General features: G+C 47.4%; 1 protein-coding gene across 1 annotated transcript in view; it reads left to right on the top strand.

The window, feature by feature from the left end:
* Window positions 1-2,262, top strand: part of LOC120371759 (scavenger receptor cysteine-rich type 1 protein M130-like) — a 201,596-nt gene extending 199,334 nt beyond the window's left edge. Inside the window, exons 11-12 of the mRNA XM_039488003.1 lie at window positions 1,315-1,629; window positions 2,162-2,262. Of these exons, the coding sequence (XP_039343937.1) occupies window positions 1,315-1,629; window positions 2,162-2,262 (416 nt within the window). The remainder of the gene's footprint in view (window positions 1-1,314; window positions 1,630-2,161) is intronic.
* Window positions 2,263-21,006: the final 18,744 nt, after the last annotated feature.

Genomic DNA, 21,006 nt, shown 5'->3' on the forward strand with positions numbered 1-21,006 from the left:
GGTGGGGCCATGGGGGTGTGGGCTATGGAGTGCAGGCTGCCGTGGGGCTGCGGCGGGAAGAGACCTCCCCTGAGCCTTCTCCTGCTGCAGCAGCCTGGGGCTGGGGAATAGGTGCCTCTCCAGTCCGGGCCCCTGTGGCTGTGTGCCTATGCAGCCTTTGATAGCCTGCTGTGTGGACACATGTCTGCACAGCTTAGAGGGAACTTAGTCCTGGATCACTGTATCTATCTTACCATGGAGCCACAGACAGTCCCCTTTGACTCTCCAGTCTATGCTGTCACCCAGACAAACTGGACTTAGTGATAATTGGTCACTTACACCAAAAATCACACCACATTCAGCTTGCTTCCAGTCCCAAGAGACCAGTCACTTACTCAGATCAGTTGATTCCCTATATCTTATTACAAAGACAATGCTTGTAGCCAATCCTGTAACAAACTATATACAGGTTTATTAACTAGAAAAAAAAAGAAGTAAAAGGGTTATTCACACGGTTAAAGCAAAGAAACATATACACACAAATGAGTTCCCATTTACATCCTAGGAATGACAGAGTTGTAGTGATCTGTCAATTCCAAATATCCTTCAGCGCTGACCCAGGGGTAACCCCTTGGGGTCTCTGGCCTCAGTTTGGTGTCTCTAGCCCTGTCACAGTTCAAACAGCCAAAAATATGAAAAATCTTCATATCTACTATTTTTATTTCCTCCTTCCAGCCTTCAAAGTGATGGGATGAGGCCTTCTGCATGTACTACATGCAGGGGATGGATGGGGGGATGCTTCCTGTGCCTGAGTTCACAAGTTCAGAGCAAACATTTTCAGTTATAAAGCAAAATTTATATATTTTCTTGTAGCATGAACCACAGCCATTACAAGTGAGATTAATGCCTGCAACTAACAACCATTTCATAGAGTCTAAACACTAAATACATTCCTACAAGATTAATACCTGTTTTGTGCAAAACTAACACACAGGTGACCTGGCCTGGTCTCCTGCTACAAGATTAAAGGTTGTCAGCTACAGCCTGGGCAAGAGCTGGCATCTGGCCTGCCAATGTCACAATCCTTCCCGGCCTTAATCTGTTACAATCTGATTGTAGTTGCTGGGAAAAGGTGACCTTCCAGAGATGCCTACTGTATTTCTTGGGGGCCTGTGGTGTGTAAAAAAGTCTCTCATTCTTGGAGTGGTTTTCTAGCAGTAGCTCCTGCAGAACGATGCACAGGATCATTAGCAATTGGTGGGATTCCACTCTTCACATGCCAGTTCATTTCAGAATCAGACGATTTAAATTCCCTCTTTGTGCATTTCCTTCTAGAATTCACAGATCTGAGGCTCGTGAGCAACAGTGACTGTGCTGGGCGGCTGGAGGTTTTCTACAATGGGACGTGGGGCAGTGTTTGCTCCAATCAGATGTCTGGAGACACCCCAACAATTGTCTGCAAACAGCTGAACTGTGGGGATGGAGGACAGATTGAAAGAGACTTTGCATATGGAGCAGGTTCTGGTCCCACGTGGCTGGACCATGTTGCATGCAGTGAGCAGCACAGCTCCCTCTGGCAGTGCCCGTCAGAGCCCTGGGATCCAAAGTCATGTGATAACCGAGCAGAAGAGACCCATATTTCTTGTGCTGGTAATTCTGAAACTACCTGCATATGCTTGTGCAAACACACATATACGCGATGTGTTCAATTAATTGAAGGGTTAGGATACAATTTGTTGTTGTTCACATCTCAGTGTAGGCAGATGTAAATTCTCAACACAAGATACAAAGGTATTTTCATGATGTTTTATAAGTATAAACATTTGTCTGATTTACAACAAACATGGAAGTTAATCAATTAATTATACAATGTGCTAAAGTAGTGTGAGAGCGAAGAAAAGCCTCTCCCTAGAGACCATCTTTAGGCAGCTCTGTGGTTATTAATCCTTTTGGGATGAACAATCAGAGATGGGCCCAGGCTGTGCATTTTGGGTTGAGACTGGAATCCCCTATAAGTCTGGGTGCATGTTGACCTGGAGCAAATTAGTTAGGTATTAAATGACTGAGAGTTCACATTTCTGTTCATACAGTGCTGAAATTATGGGTTTAAAATACAGATAAATTCTACTCCCACGTCACACACACAGCCCAGTGCATTCACCTCAGCTTTTTCTCTCCATAGGAAAAAAAGCAAAACCAACTCAGACCCTGTTTGCCGAATGCCCGAACTCTCCAAGCTGCACAGGTATCTCTGCTTCTCTGTGTCTCACCCTTGGTCCCTAAGGACTTTCCCAGTGGTCCCAGTAACATGTGAGGTTTCTGCATTTCCAGACCAGGAGAAGTTACGTGTTGTGGGAGGAGAGGACGGATGCTCGGGGAGAGTGGAGGTTTGGTACCGTGGCTCCTGGGGAACAGTTTGTGATGACTCCTGGGACATGGCGGATGCTAACGTTGTGTGTAAACTACTGGGGTGTGGATCTGCTGTATCTGCCCTGGACAAGGCTGCATTCGGCGAAGGGACTGGTCCCATCTGGGTGGAGAAATTGAATTGCCGAGGGACAGAGTCATCTCTCTGGGACTGTCCTGCCAAGCCCTGGGGTGAGAGCAACTGTGACCATAAGGAAGATGCTGCTGTGAATTGCTCAGGTGAGTGACAGGAGATGTTTCTGCTACATGCTGTAATTTTCAGGAAGGAGGATGGATCAGCCCACGCCCCCATCCCTTTGGTCCCAGACCAGGCCCTCCCATCTCCTGTGTGCAGGAGCATCATGGATGCTGTGAGGTGGGACCTTTGTGGGGTCAGATTGGCTCAGGCATCAGCCCACATAGCCCCTGCATCTCTGTGCTGCTCTGATGGAGCTTGTGGAGGTGACAGCTGGAAACAACCAGGGACTCTCGGAGTTGAGGTTCCCCCTGGGAACAAACACGTCACCTCCCCCTCACTCCAGGCTCCAACTCTCCTCCCTTTCCCTTTGCAGGTCTGACAGAGAGGACAGATTCTCCAAATACCCCACTTAAAGCATCCCCCTCTTCCCATCAAGGTTAAATTTCCCTGGTGCTGGGTGACAGTGGATGAGCTGCAAGCTGCAGCCTGAGGGAAGGAGCTCCTTTCTATGGCCTGTGAAATCTGAGGGCGAATGACACCTGGGTGGGAGCTGCAGGCGCTGCTGATCCAGAGGATGCCTGTCTGCTGGCTCCAGCTGACAGAGCAGAGGCCCATGATTTAAACAGCAGCCTGTGAGCTGCCCCCATGGCACATAGATTGTCCCAGTCCATTACCCTGCTGTCCTGGGCCGTGCAATGAGTGACTGGGGAGCTCCCTGTCCCTCCCTGCCCCCTGACTCTCACAGGATAATCTCTCCCTTGTGCATGTTCATTTCCATACAGCTGCCTCGCGCCGCCCTCAGACTGACAGTGGGAGAGTCACGGTGCCCGTGGTCATCTGCATTATCCTGGGGGCCCTGCTCTGCCTGGTCTTAATCATCCTGGGGGCGCAGGTGCGAAGTGCCAAGGCACAGCGCAGAGGTGGGTCCTGTTTGGTGTCACTGTGTGAAATGCCTCTGCAATAGCAGGGGGGCTGCAGGGTGTCAGGGTGAGTGGCGATACGGGTTGGGTGGGGTGGCCGAGGGCGCCTAACTCCTCTCTCATTTAATATTTTGTTAGTGGAACAGCCCAGCCATGAAATCTGGAGATGATACTAGCTAGGGACCTTTACAGTTTCAGAAAAGCTACATCTTTATCTCCCCACCCTCCCGTGATCAACTCCAGAAGTGCCTACTCAGGCTTCCAGCCATCACCTGTCTCTGGGTGGTAACCTCCTGTCCCACCTCTTTGTGGCTTGGGGTGTTTAATGCTGCACAGCCCTCTGCCTTCCACTGCGATACCCACAACAAACCAGTCTACCTACAGGCCAGCCCCAGTGCTGTGCGTTCTCCCCAAGGGCTATGAGCAGTGTATTGCCAGCAGTTACAAGTCACCACCCAGCTCTCTCTCAGCAGACTGCACCTTGTTAGTAGGATGAAACTATCACAAGGAACACTTTAAAAACAATAAAAATTCCTCCACACTTGCTGAACACACCAGAATTCACCCGTCTTCCTCATGGGCAGCCTGGTAGACCAACGTCCCTGCAACTATTCAGTGTTGGGATCCCCATGGACAGAAGGTCCTGCCCAATTGCTGAATCAAAATGAAGGCCCTGAGTCTGTTTAAACTCAGCCTTTCATACCAGAAGTCTTTCTTTGTCTCATGGTCTCTGGTAACCCAGTTTGAACCAGTCTGTGTAAACCAACCTAAAGGCTGTTACCTTTCTGGAGTTGTTACAATCTCATTGGTTCACCTTAATCAACCCTCCCCCCGCCCCCGCCACACACACACACACACAGCTTTTTTTTCCTGGAGGAGCTGTGGTAACCCTCCCACATGCAGTAGAACATAAACCATTCATAGACTTAATACAGTCATTCCCAAAGATACCGCCTGGGGTCAGGGCCAGATCTAGGTTTTTTGCCTCCTCAAGCAAAAAAAAAAATTGGCTGCCCCCCACCCCAGACCTGGGATCCCCCCCGCAGCCCCTGCTGCCCGAGCCCTGGGCTCTCCCCCCCACCTGCACCCCCCTGCCGCCCCAGCTCTGGGCCTCCCCGACCATCACCCCTGCCATCCCAGCCCTGGGTTCTCCCCTGACCTGCACTCCCTGCCAACCCAGACCTGAGCTCTCCCCACACACACCCTCTGCCGCCCTAGCTCTGGGCTCTCCCTACACCTGCACCCCTGCTGCCCCAGCCCTGGACTCTCGCCCCGACCCACACCCCTTCAGCCCCAGCCATGGGCTTTCTCCCCACCTGCACCCCTGCCGCCCCTGCCACCCCAGCCCTAGGTTCTCCACCATACACCCAGTGCTGCCCCAGCTCTGGGCTCCCCCCTGCCACCCCAGCAGTGTCCCCCTCCCTACACACCCCCTCCTGCCCCAGCCCCCACCAGCTGCACCCCCTGCCACCCCTGCCCTGGGCTCTCCGCCCCCTCTCCCTACCTGCACCCTTCTTCCACCCCAGCCCTGGGTCACTGATAACTTGCTCCCAGGGCGGGTCATTCAGCAGGAATTTTGGATGTGCACAGAACACAGACAGGATTGGTTCCCATATGGTTACAGAACTGTAGTAAAGTGGAACAATTTTCAGCTTGTGTGATTGGAAGATATCTGGATGCATATTATAAGACTGTCCTCCATAAATGAGGAAAAGTCGAGGTGCTTTTATTATTCTTTTGTTCCACTTTTTGTTTCTATGGGGAATTTGCCAATGCAATATCACCGTCTTCCTTTTAAACAAATAAAACTTAAAAAAAAAAGGCTTTTGAAAATGGGCTTCTATCTCCCTTGCTAGGCTTGCTATAGACCACCAGAGCAAGGGGATGAGGTGGATGAGGCTTTCTTCCGGCAACTAGCAGAAGTTACTAGATCACAGGCCCTGGTTCTCATGGGAGATTTTAATCACCCTGATATCTGCTGGGAAAGCAATACAGTGGTGCACAGACAATCCAGGAAGTTTTAGGAAAGTGTAGGGGACAATTTCCTGGTCCAAGTGCTGGAGGAACCAACCAGGGACAGAGCTCTTCTTGACCTGCTGCTCACAAACAGAGAAGAGTTAGTAGGGGAAGCAAAAGTGGATGGGAACCTGGGAGGCAGTGACCATGAGATGGTTGAGTTCAGGATCCTGACACAAGGAAGAAAGGAGAGCAGCAGAATACAGACCCTGGACTTCAGAAAAGCAGACTTTGACTCCCTCAGGGAACTGATGGGCAGGATCCCTTTGGAAAAATAACATGAGGGGGAAAGGAGTCCAGGAGAGCTGGATGTATTTTAAAGAATCCTTATTGAGGTTGCAGGAAAAAAACATCCTGATGTGTAGAAAGAATAGTGAATATGGCAGGCTACCAGCTTGGCTTAACAGTGAAATCCTTGCTAATCTTAAACGCAAAAAAGAAGCTTACAAGAAGTGGAAGATTGGACAAATGACCAGGGAGGAGTATAAAAATATTGCTCAGGCATGCAGGAGTGAAATCAGGAAGGCCAAATCACACTTGGAGTTGCAGCTAGCAAGAGATGTTAAGAGTAACAAGAAGGGTTTCTTCAGGTATGTTAGCAAGAAGAAGAAAGTCAAGGAAAGTGTGGGCCCCTTACTGAATGAGGGAGGCAACCTAGTGACAGAGGATGTGGAAAAAGCTAATGTACTCAATATTTTTTTTGCCTCTGTCTTCACAAACAAGATCAGCTTCCATACTGCTGCACTGGGCAGCACAGTATGGGGAGGAGGTGACCAGCCCTCTGTGGAGAAAGAAGTGTTTCGAGACTATTTAGGAAAACTGGACGAGAACAAGTCCATGGGGAGGGATGTGCTGCATCCAAGGGTGCTAAAAGAGTTGGTGGATGTGATTGCAGAGCCATTGACCATTATCTTTGAAAACTCATGGTGAACGGGGGAGGTCCTGGATGACTGGAAAAAGGCTACTGTAGTGCCCATCTTTAAAAAAGGGAAGAAGGAGGATCTGGGGAACTACAGGCCAGTCAGTCTCACCTCAGTCCCTGGAAAAATCATGGAGCAGGTCCTCAGGGAATCAATTCTGAAGCACTTAGAGGAGAGGAAAGTGATCGGGAACAGTCAGCATGGATTCAGCAAGGGCAAGTCATGCCTGACTAACCTAATTGCCTTCTATGAGGAGATAACTGGGTCTGTGGATGAGGGGAAAGCAGTGGATGTGTTATTCCTTGACTTTAGCAAAGCTTTTGAAACGGTCTCCCACAGTATTCTTGCCAGCAAGTTAAGGAAGTATGGGCTGGATGAATGGACTATAAGGTGGATAGAAAGCTGAATAGATCGTCAGGCTCAACGGGTAGTGATCAATGGCTCCATCAAGCAGAGTGCCCCCAAGGATTGGTCCTGCGGCCAGTTTTGTTCAATATCTTCATTAATGATCTGGAGGATAAGAACATAAGAACATAAGAAAGGCCGTACTGGGTCAGACCAAAGGTCCATCTAGCCCAGTATCTGTCTACCGACAGTGGCCAATGCCAGGTGCCCCAGAGGGAGTGAACCTAGCAGGCAATAATCAAGTGATCTCTCTCCTGCCATCCATCTCCATCCTCTGACGAACAGAGGCTAGGGACACCATTCTTACCCATCCTGGCTAATAGCCATTTATGGACTTAGCCACCATAAATCTATCCAATCCCCTTTTAAACATTGTTATAGTCCTAGCCTTCACAACCTCCTTAGGTAAGGAGTTCCACTAGTTGACTGTGCGCTGCGTGAAGAAGAACTTCCTTTTATTTGTTTTAAACCTGCTGCCTATTAATTTCATTTGGTGACCCCCTAGTTCTTGTATTATGGGAATAAGTAAATAACTTTTCCTTATCCACTTTCTCAACATCACTCATGATTTTATATACCTCTATCATGTCCCCCCTTAGTCTTCTCTTTTCCAAGCTGAAGAGTCCTAGCCTCTTTAATCTTTCCTCGTATGGGACCCTCTCTAAACCCCTAATCATTTTAGTTGCCCTTTTCTGAACCTTTTCTAGTGCTAGAATATCTTTTTTGAGGTGAGGAGACCACATCTGTACACAGTATTTGAGATGTGGGCGTACCATGGATTTATATAAGGGCAATAATATATTCTCAGTCTTATTCTCTATCCCTTTTTAATGATTCCTAACATCCTGTTTGCTTTTTTGACCGCCTCTGCACATTGCGTGGACATCTTTAGAGAACTATCCACGATGACGCCAAGATCTTTTTCCTGACTTGTTGTAGCTAAATTAGCCCCCATCATGTTGTATGTATAGTTGGGGTTATTTTTTCCAATGTCCATTACCTTACATTTATCCACATTATTTTTCATTTGCCATTTTGTTGCCCAATCAGTTAGTTTTGTGAGATCTTTTTGAAGTTCTTCACAATCTGCTTTGGTCTTAACTATCTTGAGTAGTTTAGTATCATCTGCAAACTTTGCCACTTCACTGTTTACCCCTTTATCCAGATCATTTATGAATAAATTGAATAGGATTGGTCCTAGGACTGACCCTTGGGGAACACCACTAGTTACCCCTCTCCATTCTCAGAATTTACCATTAATTCCTACCCTTTGTTCCCTGTCCTTTAACCAGTTCTCAGTCCATGAAAGGACCTTCCCTTTTATCCCATGACAGCTTAATTTACGTAAGAGCCTTTGGTGAGGGACCTTGTCAAAGGCTTTCTGGAAATCTAAGTACACTATGTCCACCGGATCCCCCTTGTCCACATGTTTGTTGACCCCTTCAAAGAACTCTAATAGATTAGTAAGACACGATTTCCCTTTACAGAAACCATGTTGACTATTGCTCAAGAGTTTATGTTTTTCTATGTGTCTGACAATTTTATTCTTTACTATTGTTTCAACTAATTTGCCCGGTACCGACGTTAGACTTACCGGTCTGTAATTGCCGGGATCACCCCTAGAGCCCTTTTTAAATATTGGCGTTACATTAGCTAACTTCCAATCATAGAATCATAGAATCACAGAATCTCAGGGTTGGAAGGGACCTCAGGAGGTCATCTAGTCCAACCCCCGAATCCCAATTCGGGTACCGAAGCCGATTTAAAGGACAGGTTACAAACCTTAGTTAATAGTTCCGCAACTTCACATTTGAGTTCTTTCAGAACTCTTGGGTGAATGCCATCTGGTCCCGGTGACTTGTTAATGTTGAGTTTATCAGTTAATTCCAAAACCTCCTCTAGTGAGACTTCAATCTGTGACAGTTCCTCAGATTTGTCACCTACAAAAGCCAGCTCAGGTTTGGGAATCTCCCTAACATCCTCAGCCGTGAAGACTGAAGCAAAGAATCCATTTAGTTTCTCCGCAATGACTTTATCATCTTTAAGCGCTCCTTTTGTATTTTGATCGTCAAGGGGCCCCACTGGTTGTTTAGCAGGCTTCCTGCTTCTGATGTACTTAAAAAACATTTTGTTATTACCTTTGGAGTTTTTGGCTAGCCATTCTTCAAACTCCTCTTTGGCTTTTCTTATTACACTCTTGCACTTAAGTTGGCAGTGTTTGTGCTCCTTTCTATTTGCCTCACTAGGATTTGACTTCCACTTTTTAAAGGAAGTCTTTTTATCTCTCACTGCTTCTTTTACATGGTTGTTAAGCCACGGTGGCTCTTTTTTAGTTCTTTTACTGTTTTTCTTAATTTGGGGTCTACACTGGGGATGGTGTGGACTGCACTCTCAGCAAGTTTGCAGATGACACTAAACTGGAAGGAGTGGTAGATACGCTGGAGGGTAGGGATAGGATACAGAGGGACGTAGACAAATTAGAGGACTGGGCCAAAAAAAACCTGATGAGGTTCAACAAGGACAAGTGCAGAGTCCTGCACTGAGGACAGAAGAATCCCATTCACTGTTACAGACTAGGGACCGAATGGCTTGGAAGCAGTTCTGCAGAAAAGGACCTAGGGGTTACAATGGATGAGAAGCTGGATATGAGTCAACAGTGTGCCCTTGTTGCCAAAGAGGTTAATGGCATTTTGGGCTGTATAAGTAGGGGCATTGCCAGCAGATCGAGGGACGTGATCATTCCCCTCTATTCAACATTGGTGAGGCCTCATCTGGAGTACTGTGTCCAGTTTTGGGCCCCACACTACAAGAAGGATGTGGAAAAATTGGAAAGAGTCCAGTGGGGGGCAACAAAATGATTAAGGGGCTGGAGCACATGAGTTATGAGGAGAGGCTGAGGGAACTGGGATTGTTTAGTCTGCAGAAGAGAAGAATGAGGGGGGATTTGATAGCTGCATTCAACTACCTGAAAGGGGGTTTCCAAAGAGGATGGATCTAGACTGTTCTCAGTGGTAGCAGATAACAGAACAAGGAGTAATGGTCTCAAGTTGCAGTGGGGGAGGTTTAGGTTGGATATTAGGAAAAACTTTTTCACTAGGAGGGTGGTGAAGCACTGGAATGGGTTACATAGGGAGGTGGTAGAATCTCCTTCCTTAGAGGTTTTTAAGGTCAGGCTTGACAAAGCCCTGTCTGGGATGATTAAATTGGGGATTAGGTCCTGCTTTGAGCAGGGGGTTGGACTAGATGACCTCCTGACGTCCCTTCCAACCCTGATATTCTATGATTCTATGATTCAGATAGAGAGGGGCACTGTCCATGTAGTCCACCGAATTCTTTCTTTGGGGGCTGCAAGATGAGGTCACACCAGTATCCCTAATCCAATCTGGTGATGTCTTCTGAAGGGGATATCTGGGCCAAAGCCTTCTAACTCCTTGGGCACACTTGTTCCCCATTCACAGGGCCACTCCACTCTAGCAGTGAGATCTCCATTCACAGCAAGCTGCAGCATGAAGTTTTAGCTACAATACTCCCTCCCCCTCCCTTCCTGTTGATAGTGGCCAAGGGAATGCTGGGAAATGTAGTTCTTTCCCTGATCCAGGGCTGGCTCTATAGGCAGGGAGCTAACCAAGGAACTACACCTCCCAGGGCCCCCTGTTGTTTCTCAGCTCCCAGGCTGGATCCCTGCCAGCTGCCGCCCCTGCAAATGGGCTGCCCCAAGCAGCTGCTTGCTTCACTGGTGCCTAGAGTCGCCCCTGCCTGGGGTTGCACAATCTATCTAGGGTGACCAGACAGCAAATGGGAAAAATCGGGACAGGGGGTGGAGGGTAATAGGAGCCTATATAAGAAAAAGACCCCAAAATCGGGACTGTCCCTATAAAATCAGGACATCTGGTCACCCTAAATCTATCCCAGGGAGGAGTTCTGAATATCACAAGGAGAGACATCATGGAAAAGGCAGCTAGAGAAATTGGAAATATTGTCAGGAAAAAAGTATATAAAAATTGAGCTCTGGTAAATAGTTTTGAAGAGAGTGATCCAGTAGAAAAGACAATCTTAGGAGGGAGAAATGCGGGAAGGGAGCATTATACTGTATTATACTCAAACCTAGCACTTGTAGGGGATTTTACATTTATAGCACACGATACAAACATTAGCTACCAGCTCCTTGGCAAGAAGATGGAGAATGGGATTGCCATCAACATACATGTAACATTCACAACTTTCCAGTAAGACAATGCCAATAGTCGGATCTCATGCTTCAGGGCTTCAGCCGGTCACCCACAGGGGTCAGGAAGGAATTCTGGGAAGCCCCCATATTTGTGTTTTGTTTCTTGCCCTCCTCTGAAGCATCAGACATTAACTACAAATGGAGCTGTGACACTGGATGGGCTGGACCAGTCCTCTGAGGTGCTATAGAGAAACCTGTTTCTAAGATATCTGGCTGGTGTGTCTTTTTCACATGCTCAGGGTCACACCAATTGTCAGATTTGGGGTCAGGAAGGAATTTTCCTCCAGGTCAGATTGGCAAAAAGGGACCTTGGGGGATTTTCATTTTCCTCTGAACCATGGACCATGAATCACCTGCCAGTATTATCTAGGCATCTCTCATCTCATCAGTTCCCTGCCATTGCTGGGGCCTGGGACATTGGTGGTACCTTAGTCACTTCTGTTTTCTGCCTGTGGCACACAAGAGCTTATTCTTCTGAGGACTGAAATGCTTTAGTCTAAATGCATCTTTGGGCTCAAACCTAGGGGTATCTGGGTGAAATGCAGTGGCCCGTGTTATACAGGAGATTAGACTAGATGTTCTAATGGTCCCATCTGGCCTTAAACTCGATGGGGAAAGAAGTGTTATCACCATTTTGCAGATAAACACCAGCGTAGGGGAAGAATTATTTAAGCTGCTCCAAAGGTCAATAGCCAGGAATAATGGGATGAGATTAAAAAGGGAACATTTAAGATGAATGTGAGGAAGCTTCCTGACAGCGAACTAGCCCTGGGAACCATCAACAAAGGGCTGTTGTGGAAGGAAACCCACCACCTGGTTCATTTCAATTCCAGCACTGGGAATGGGCTGTAGGGTTCAGGCTCACACTGGGCCCAGGGGGAGGGGCTGGATGATCCCGTAGTGTTTCCCATCTCTGGTTTCAATGACCCTGTGCAAACCCTGCTCTTTGTTTTCAGGCTCCAGAAGACCCTTGGATCCCTTCTCTGAGGCCGTGTATGAGGAGATTGATTATAACCTGATGAGAGAGAAGCAGGAGATGTTCAGTCGCTCAGGTCTGTGTGTCTCACTCTTAACAAAAAGAACAAGGAGTACTTGTAGCTCCTTAGAGACTAACAAATTTATTTGGGCATAAGCTTTTGTGGGCTAAAACCCACTTCATCAGATGCCCAAATAAATTTGTTACTCTCTAAGGTGCCACAAATACTCCTGTTCTTTTTGCTGATACAGACTAACACGGCTGCTACTCTGAAACCTGTCACTCTTAACAGGGAGCAGCTCTAATGCCCTTTCCCTCTGAGGCCCTGGCCCAGAGTGAAATCACTGCAGCTTCAGCCCTGTGAGCTTCTCATTGGTGCTGGGCACAAGTCTTCATTACAAAATGTTTGATGAAAAATGCGGGCTCAGACACACCAAAACATTTCACAAATTCCTGTCAATTTCACCCATTTGTTCCAAATACGCACCGAACAATTCATTTCATTTCAACATTTTCTAAAGAAAACATTTTTTTTCAATTTAATAGTATTTTTACATTAGAAATTTCCTTTAATTTTATCTATAAAAACAAACAAACAAAAAATGACTAATGCCCAAAAGAACACCAAATGGTTTCATTAAACATTAAACTATTTATTTTACTTTTCAATTTGCCAAAAAAAAGAAAAAAAAAGTCATTTTTGGCTCAACTCAAAACAATGTTGTTGGGTTTTGTTGTTGGTTTTTTTGCTTTTCCCCTCCCCAATAGCCGAGAACCAAATCATCTGTTTTTTGTTTGTTTGTTTGTTTGTTTTTGTTTGGGTTTGGGGTTTGTTTGTTTTTGCCAAGCTCTAGCTGTGGGAACTGAGGGAGATGGGCTTCCTTCCCACCATACACTGAGTTTCCCAAGTGTAGGGACTGTTAATGTCACTCTGCCTGTCCTGCAGCCTTGGAGTGTAACCAGTGAGGGGTCAAGAAAGCGAATATCTGAGGCCAGGCTAAACTATCATTTGAAAATTCTCTGGAGCATTGGAGCAGGGGATGTTCTGTACTCCCCTCCCACCACAGCCACTGGTCAGCTGGGTCGGCTCCTTCCTGCCCTGGAGTAGAGAGATCAGCGCAGGAGAGCCTCATGAGTTTGAGTCATGGCCTGTTATCCTTTGTGCCATTTTGTCTCAATGTCTGATGGGAACATCCTGCCCAAGGGCTGTGCTGTGGTGGGGCTCTGGGAACATGCTCAGGGCATCCCCCAACACCACTGACAAAATGGTTACAGTGAATCACAGACTCTGCTCTGGGCCTATCTTGGCCTAATCGGGAAACACCATGGAGAGCTGATTGACTGATTCATGGGGGAGGTGGGTATTTCCTTGAAGAAGGAGGAATCCCCTCTGTGGCTGAGGAGGCCTGGACCATTATGGAACTTCCCTGGACCAGCAGCCAGAGACGTGCCCTTCACACACCCCAGTATATTTCAGGTCAGATTGTAGCATCCCCTCAGTCACATTTACCAGAGTGACATGGAGATTTCTCTTGGGGAGTCTGTGTCAGCCTCTCACTGCTCAGAGTTGCTGTGAGTCACCATGTCCTGCAGAAGAAGGAATAGACTGAGACCAGAAATCCCACTCCAGGCCCCAGATGTGTTCCCAGTCCCACAGTTCTGCTGTTCTTACTGATGAATTTCTGGTTCTCGTCTCTCCAGTCTCCTATTCAGATGACTCAGTGGCGAAGCTGCAGTATTACACCGGGGACAGCGAGGGGGAAAATGATCCTGGATCAGAACAAGGTAATGAGGGAGGGGCAGACTCAGGCCGAGAGACCCAAATCTGGGGAGAGAACAGAATTTCTATGACACTTTCTGCAATCGCAGCCATTTCCCCTCCCACGGTTCCCATTTTACAAAGTCGGGTCTAATCCCATTGAACAGGATTTCTGTCAGAATCTCAGGATGGGAACATGTGACCATCTCCTGAGCACACACCTCTGGGAACGGCTCCCAGTGACCTCTCCAGGTGAGGAGCTGGAGGAGACGAGTCAGTCTCTTTGGATGGAAGGTGTCAGTTCAGTAAGAGAGATGAGAAAATTGTCCTGTGTTATAATTACAGATGGGCTCAGCTGAATTCACTGAACTGAACCCACCAGAACTTTGGGGGAGGGGAAATTTTCAGATTCTGACCCCAGCTCTGGAATTCAGTTTTGGGGCTGGCACCTGTCATTATAACAAGCTGAAGGAAAATCCTGGATGTGAACTTCCTGGCTTGGGCCCATCTCTAACTGTAAACAGGGCAGCATTTCTACCCCAGCTGCTGTCAAGGGAGTCCATGATTTGGGCCCTTTGGGAGTTTAGCCTGTGGCTGGGGGAGGAGACACTGAGCAGATGAGCCAGTTCTGCTGAGAAGCTGGAGCGCTGCCAAGCTGAGCCCTGGGCTGCCTGAGAGGCTAGTGGAGAGCAGGAGCTCACAAAGGATCAGAACAGTGACCTCCCAGCAGGAGCTTTAATTCCTGCAGCAGGGAGGTTTCTCCTCCCCAGTGAGACAGGAGATCAGCAGGATTCAGAGACCATCTCTGGCCTTGCCAGGCCTGTGTCCTAACCTGTTATCTCAGCACAAGCCCAGATCCTGCTCCCACTGAAACACATAGAAGAGCTGCTGTTGGATTCTGCAGGGACAGGATTGGCCCATTTGTGCCCTCTCATCATGGTCCCCCTGTGACTTCCCTCTCATGTGCCATGATAAACAACTCTAGTTATAAGCACCACCTGCGCTGAAGAGACACTGTTGGTGCCAGGGGCTGACTGTGGTGTTTGCTGTTCCAGAGGGAGCTTCCCCAGGGGGGTCTCAGTTGGATTATGATAACGTGGAGGAACCTGCCTTGAACGAGGTCCCCGAGACTCCAGACAGCCGAGGTGAGTAGTGACTCCGACTCCTGGAAGCAACGTCACCCTGACGAAAAACTAACTGTATTTCCCAGTAGGAACAATAGTGGTTTGTTAAGAAAACCACAAAGTTCACCCACCAGTATTGTCTATTGGCGTATTGCTGAGGGCACTGACCAGGTGCATTACAAGAGCTGTGTGGAGGCCCAGGGGTAGGGAAGCGTGTGATGTCCTAGGTCATGACAGAGGCCCATTGCAGAGACTGAAGGAGCAGTTTGCTCATGAGCTGTCCATGCTGTACTTGACTCAGGTCACTGACCTGTGACCCACACTGCCATGAGCACTAGGGTTACTCACTATTTGTAAACATAATGCATCAAAGCAGAGACCTTTACACAGCAGTAATGTTCCCTGCCAGCCTTTCCTGGCATGCAACTATGGCAGCTTATATACAGCTGTGTCAGTCACACTGTGACAGGGGGGTGGGCGGGACATAGAAATTTTACACCCTAGGGACCATGTCCCACCCTTATTAGCTGGCTCAGCTCCCACTGGTGTTAGTACATTGGAGACTGATGGCAGTTTATGGGATAAACTTTAACAGGAGAAAGCAGCAAAGCGTCCTGTGTCACCTTATAGACTAACAGACGTATTAGAGCATGAGCTTTCGTGGGTGAATACCCACTTCGTCTGATGCATATAGTGGAAATTTCCAGGGGCACTTCGTCGGATGCATGTAGTGGAAATTTCCAGGGGCAAGTATGCCCCTGGAAATTTCCACTACATGCATCCGACGAAGTGGGTATTCACCTGCGAAAGCTCATGCTCCAATACGTCTGTTAGTCTATAAGGTGACACAGAACTCTTTGCTGCTTTTACAAATCCAGACTAACATGGCTACCCCTCTGATACTTTATCAGGAGAATGCATTGAAAAGACATTTTAAAAATAATGTCAAGTTTAGGAAGCCGGAGACAAACTCTGGACAATTCCAAGTCATTTACATTTGTAATTATTGTAACCAAATGCCTTGTGGAACGATCCCTCTGAACTAGATTCCAGTCACCTCTTTCCAGAACTCCCCCTTCCCCTCGTCATCTGGGAGCTCTAGGATCCACTCAACCAGCTACTGAAATGTATCAAATCAATCTGATCTGTAAATCCCCTCAGTCTGAGGGTTCCAGAGCAGGGCTTGTCTTACATCCCTCAGGGTGGAAGGGCTGAGAGAGCCCCAGGGACCAATGAGGCTGGTGCATCTGCAGCTTGTAGTTTATTTCTATCTTCACTGTGAATATTCTCTTAATTACTTCACATCTTCACGTCAGATGCCCCTGCCGTGCCTGGAGATGTCCCAGGGGATGGTTATGATGATGCCAGAGAAGTGTCTGGCACTGAAGGTGATCCTGCTTTGGGGCAGAATGATGAGGAAGGCACTGGAGCGAATGACAGGGATTCACAGACAGGTGAGTGGAGAATTGTTTGCACTTCACACTGTCTCTGCAGAATGGGAGGGCTGGAAATGTGGGTATGCAGGAAGGGAACAGTTCTGGCCAACCCAATGCCTGTGAGACAAATTCTTCTTCTCTCGTCTCTCCATTCCCTCAAAGCAGAGGCTTCAGGGCCTGCCATGGGGAGAGGAACAGCAGGGTCCCTGCTGGGTGGTACTTCGTGGTCAAACCAGCAAGATACCTAGGATCCTTCTGCATCTAGGTTCCAATCCTTATGTGGCTGCCATGCCCTGGATGTGCTCAATTGCCACCAGTTCACTACACGTGTATCTTTTGGGCATAATCTTATACATCAAAGTTTTGTTACTGCTGCATCAGTGCTAAAGAGCCTATGACACGTCCTGTGAAATCTGGGATGGGCTTTGCCCATTGTCCTTGGCCAATATCTCCCTCTCTTCCCCATTGTGTCATGAGCAGAGACACCATCAGCCACCCCAGAGGAGGTGCAGTGGTGATGAAATGTGCATTGCTTAGTACTTGATAAGAGTAACATGCTAATGTTCATTGCCAGGCAGAGTGAAAGTTATAATGTTCTCAACTAAGCACTCCTTGCTGGTAAGTGCTTGGGTTTTGTACATGGAGTGACAGGTAGCTACATCTGGCACTTGGCAACTTTACCTGGTCTGGAAACCAAAGATTTTACTCTCCAGACTACATATAGAGATGATGGATTAGAAGTTGTCATAGACCCAAGACTGAAGGGGGAACGGTTCCCATCTGTACTGTAGAACAGAGGTTCTCAGACTGGGCAGCACAGAATCTATTCTGAGGCAGCATGAGAAACCAGAGCAGAGAGTGGTGGCTCTGTCCGGGTACCCAGTTTTGAAGGCAGCTGTCATAAACAGACAGTTAAGGGTTAACTCTTCTTTTACCTCTAAAGGGTTAAGAATCTGACATAACCTAGCTGACTAGGAGGGAAATCAGTCTTTTGTCTGTTCAGTAAGTTTGTGCCGATGTGGAAAGATCCAGGATTCCACCAGCTAACATTTCTTAAAAGTAGTGAGTATTAGAGAAGAATTCTCTTAGATTTCTTTTCTTTTCTTTTGTGACTTCTTTTTGCATAAGAGGGAGAATCAAATTTGTGTAACTAAGGTTTTGCCCAGAGGGCAGGGGCGGCTCCAGGCCCCAGCATGCCAAGCGTGTGCTTGGGGCGGCATGCCGCAGGGGGAGCTCTGCTGGTCCCCAGGAGGGCGGCAGGCAGGCAGCCTTCGGCGGCATGCCTGCGGAGGGTCCGCTGGTCCTGCGGCTTCGGTGGAGTCGCGGGACCAGCGGACCCTCTGCAGGCACGCCTGTGGGAGGTCCACCAGAGCCGCGGGACCAGCAGACCCTCCACAGGCATGCCGCCGAAGGCAGCCTGCCTGCCGCCCTCCCGGCGATCGGCAGAGCGCCCCCCGCGGCATGCCGCCGTGCTTCGGGCAGCGAAATGTCTAGAGCCGCCCCTTTCAGAGGGACATCCTCTGTGTTTTAAATCTGTTCTCTGTGAGATTTCCTTGCATGCTAATCTCAGAGATATCCTTTTCACCCTTTTTCTTTAATTAAAAGTTTTCTTTTTAAAACCTGATTAATTTTTCCTTGTTTTAAGATCCAAGGGTTTTTGGATTGGTGTTCACCAGAGAATTGGTGAAGAAATCTCTCCAGTCTACCCAGGGAAGGGTTATAGGAACTTGGGATGGAGATATTTTGGTGGAAGAGAAACTCCAAATGGTCCTTTCCCTGTTTATTGTTTAAATCATTTGGTGGTGGCAGAGGAGTACCAGGTTTTAATCTAAGCTGGTAAATAAGATTAGGGGTTATCTCATGCAGGTCCCCACATCTGTACACTAAAGTTCAGAGTGGGGGTGACACCTTGACAGCAGCACTGCCACTGGCAGCAGTGCAGAAGTAAGGATGTCTTGGTCTGGTGTTGCTGCTGTTACATCTCCACTGCTGCTGGCAGCAGTGCTGCCTTTGTGCTGGGTGGCTGGAGAGCTATATACTTTAATGGCTCTTTTTGACTCAATGCCCTACTGCTTTTCATATTTAGTGAAAGTTGCATGTTGATTTTTTTTTAAAAATTGGTACATGTACTTGTGTGGCGGGGAGGGGAGGTGTCAGCTACTACTGATACATGAAAAGGGGCCACAATCAAAGAAGTATGAGAACCACTGTTGTAAAGTGCATTCCACCTTGCTCTGCAGCTGCACATAACCATAGAGTGGATCCACTGACTGTATGTGTCTCTCTTGGTGTTTTCAGGTTGGAGTCGGCACTCGCTAAGGGGTGAAGTTGTCTCTGGTATGGAGAAGGAAACCCCGTCCCTGCCTCCTGGAGACACAGGTTATGATGATGTGGGACATGGTGACTCTGGGGGTTCAATATCATAATAATTTGACTGGACAAAATAACCCTGTGAGGATGTAAATGCTTCAACTCTTTCTCTCAGAAATGATGCCCAGAGAAAGTTTCTGCCTGGTAGATAGACAAAGCAAGTGTTTTTGTAGGATTTGTGTGAAGTTGCAGGAAATACAAGAGTGAGTGGGAAAAGGTTCATAAGCTTTCTTTGTATAATTTCCCATTGTTTGGAGGGGGTGGAAGTTTCCTGCTTTTTTATGTCTATAATTTCTTCTGCTTGACTTTGTGCCTTTTTCATATTAAATCCTTTCTGAAAATCTTCCCCTTAGTGGATGGTTTTCTTGCCAGATGATTTGTGCAGTTTCCAGGGCTCACCACAAGGAGAGGCTGAGATTAAACTAACCTGGAGACAAGGGAAGGCCACCTCTGGGTATAGCTGGGTGGGTTTACACATCAGGCATGTGGTAAAAGTGAGAAACCAGGTAGAGACATTCAGAGATGAGCAACGTGGTTGTTCCTGAAGTGAATTCAGATTTGAAACTTTTATTGACTCCAAGGAGATAAATGCAAAAATTATCCCTGAGTAATTCACACCTGAAATTAAACAAACTGTGAAAAGATTTCCCGATTAGCAATAAATGCAAAGGATAAATATTTCTGCTAGGACTAGAAATTAAATCTATAGAAAATAATGACAAGAAGACGGTTAATAAGAATCTGGATTTCCACTGAACCAATAAAGCTACAACAAGTAACAAGTCACTGAGTTGTTACATAAAACTCCAGTAAAACTGATCATGTTCACACAGTGGCATGTTTATTTCCATGACAATCTACAAATGTAGTTTAAAATCGATGCTGAGCTGAGAACTGACCAGTGGAGAAGCCAGAAGTGTTCTCTTGATGAACCCTCAGTGAAATCAATACCAGAACGCATCCAGAGGACATCGCTATTTTACAGAAATGTCTGTCTTTCCTTTATCACAAATCCTGCATTCAGTTGGGTCACTTCATCCATAGAAGGATAGATTAGAAATACAAATGGTGAGAGAAGGTGCTTCCAATCATCTGCATTCAGCAGGGCCAGGAGTCATATAAAGAGACAGAAATACAACAATTTACTTTTGAAAGGAGAAAAATACACATCTTCCTAATGTCTTTTTAATATGGCATAGTGATCCTAGGAGACTGAAGGGGGATAAGAGTATGTCGACTTTATAGAAGTCGATTTTTTAGAAATCGATTTTATACAGTCAATTGTGTGTGTCACCACTAAAAGCATTAAGTTGGCCGAGTGCGGCCACAGTACCAGGGCTAGTGTCAACTTTCGGAGCGTTGCACTTTGGGTAGCTATCCCACATTCCCGCAGTCTCCACCACTCATTGGAATTCTTTGTTGAGCACCCAGTGCCTGATGGGGCAAAAATATTGTTGTGGCTGGTTTTGGATACATGTCGTCAGGCCCCCCTTCCTCCATAAAACAACGGCAAACAATCGTTTCTCGCCTTTTTTCCTCGGTTACTTGTGCAGACGACATACCACAGCAAGCATGGAGCCCGCTCAGATCACTACAGCAGTTATGAGCACTGTAAACACCACTCACATTATCCTGCAGTATATGCAGCACCAGAAACGTCAAAAGCAGGCGAGGAGGTGACAGCAGTGCGGTGACGAGAGTGATGAGGCCCTGGCTGCAGAGTTCTCTCAAAGCACGGGCCCTGGCAATTTGGACATCATAGTGCTAATGGGGCAGGTTCATGCCGTGGAACGCCAATTCTGGGCCCACGAAACAAGCACAGACTGGTGGGACCACATAGTGTTGCAGGTCTGGGATGATTCTCAGTGGCTGTGAAACTTTGTGACTTGCTTTCCCCTGCCCTGAAGCACCAGAATACCAAGATGAGAACAGCCCTCACAGTTCACAAACAAATGGCGATAGCCCTGTTGAAGCTTACAATGCCAGACAGCTACTGGTCAGTCAGGAATCAATTTGGAGTGGGCTAATCTACTGTGGCGGCTGCTGTCATCCAAGTAGCCAAGCAATCAAAGAGCTGATGATATCAAGGGTAGGGACTCTGGAAAATGTGCAGGTCATAGTGGATGGCTTTGCTGCAATGGGATTCCCTAACTGTGGTGGGGCAATAGACGGAACCCATATCCCTATCTTGGGACCAGAGCACTAAGGCTGCCAGTACCTAAACCAAAAGGCGTACTTTTCAATCGTGCTGCAAGCACTGGTGGATCA

The sequence above is a fragment of the Mauremys reevesii genome, linkage group 1 (genome assembly GCF_016161935.1).
Source record: "Mauremys reevesii isolate NIE-2019 linkage group 1, ASM1616193v1, whole genome shotgun sequence".
NCBI classification, from domain to species: Eukaryota; Metazoa; Chordata; order Testudines; family Geoemydidae; genus Mauremys; species Mauremys reevesii.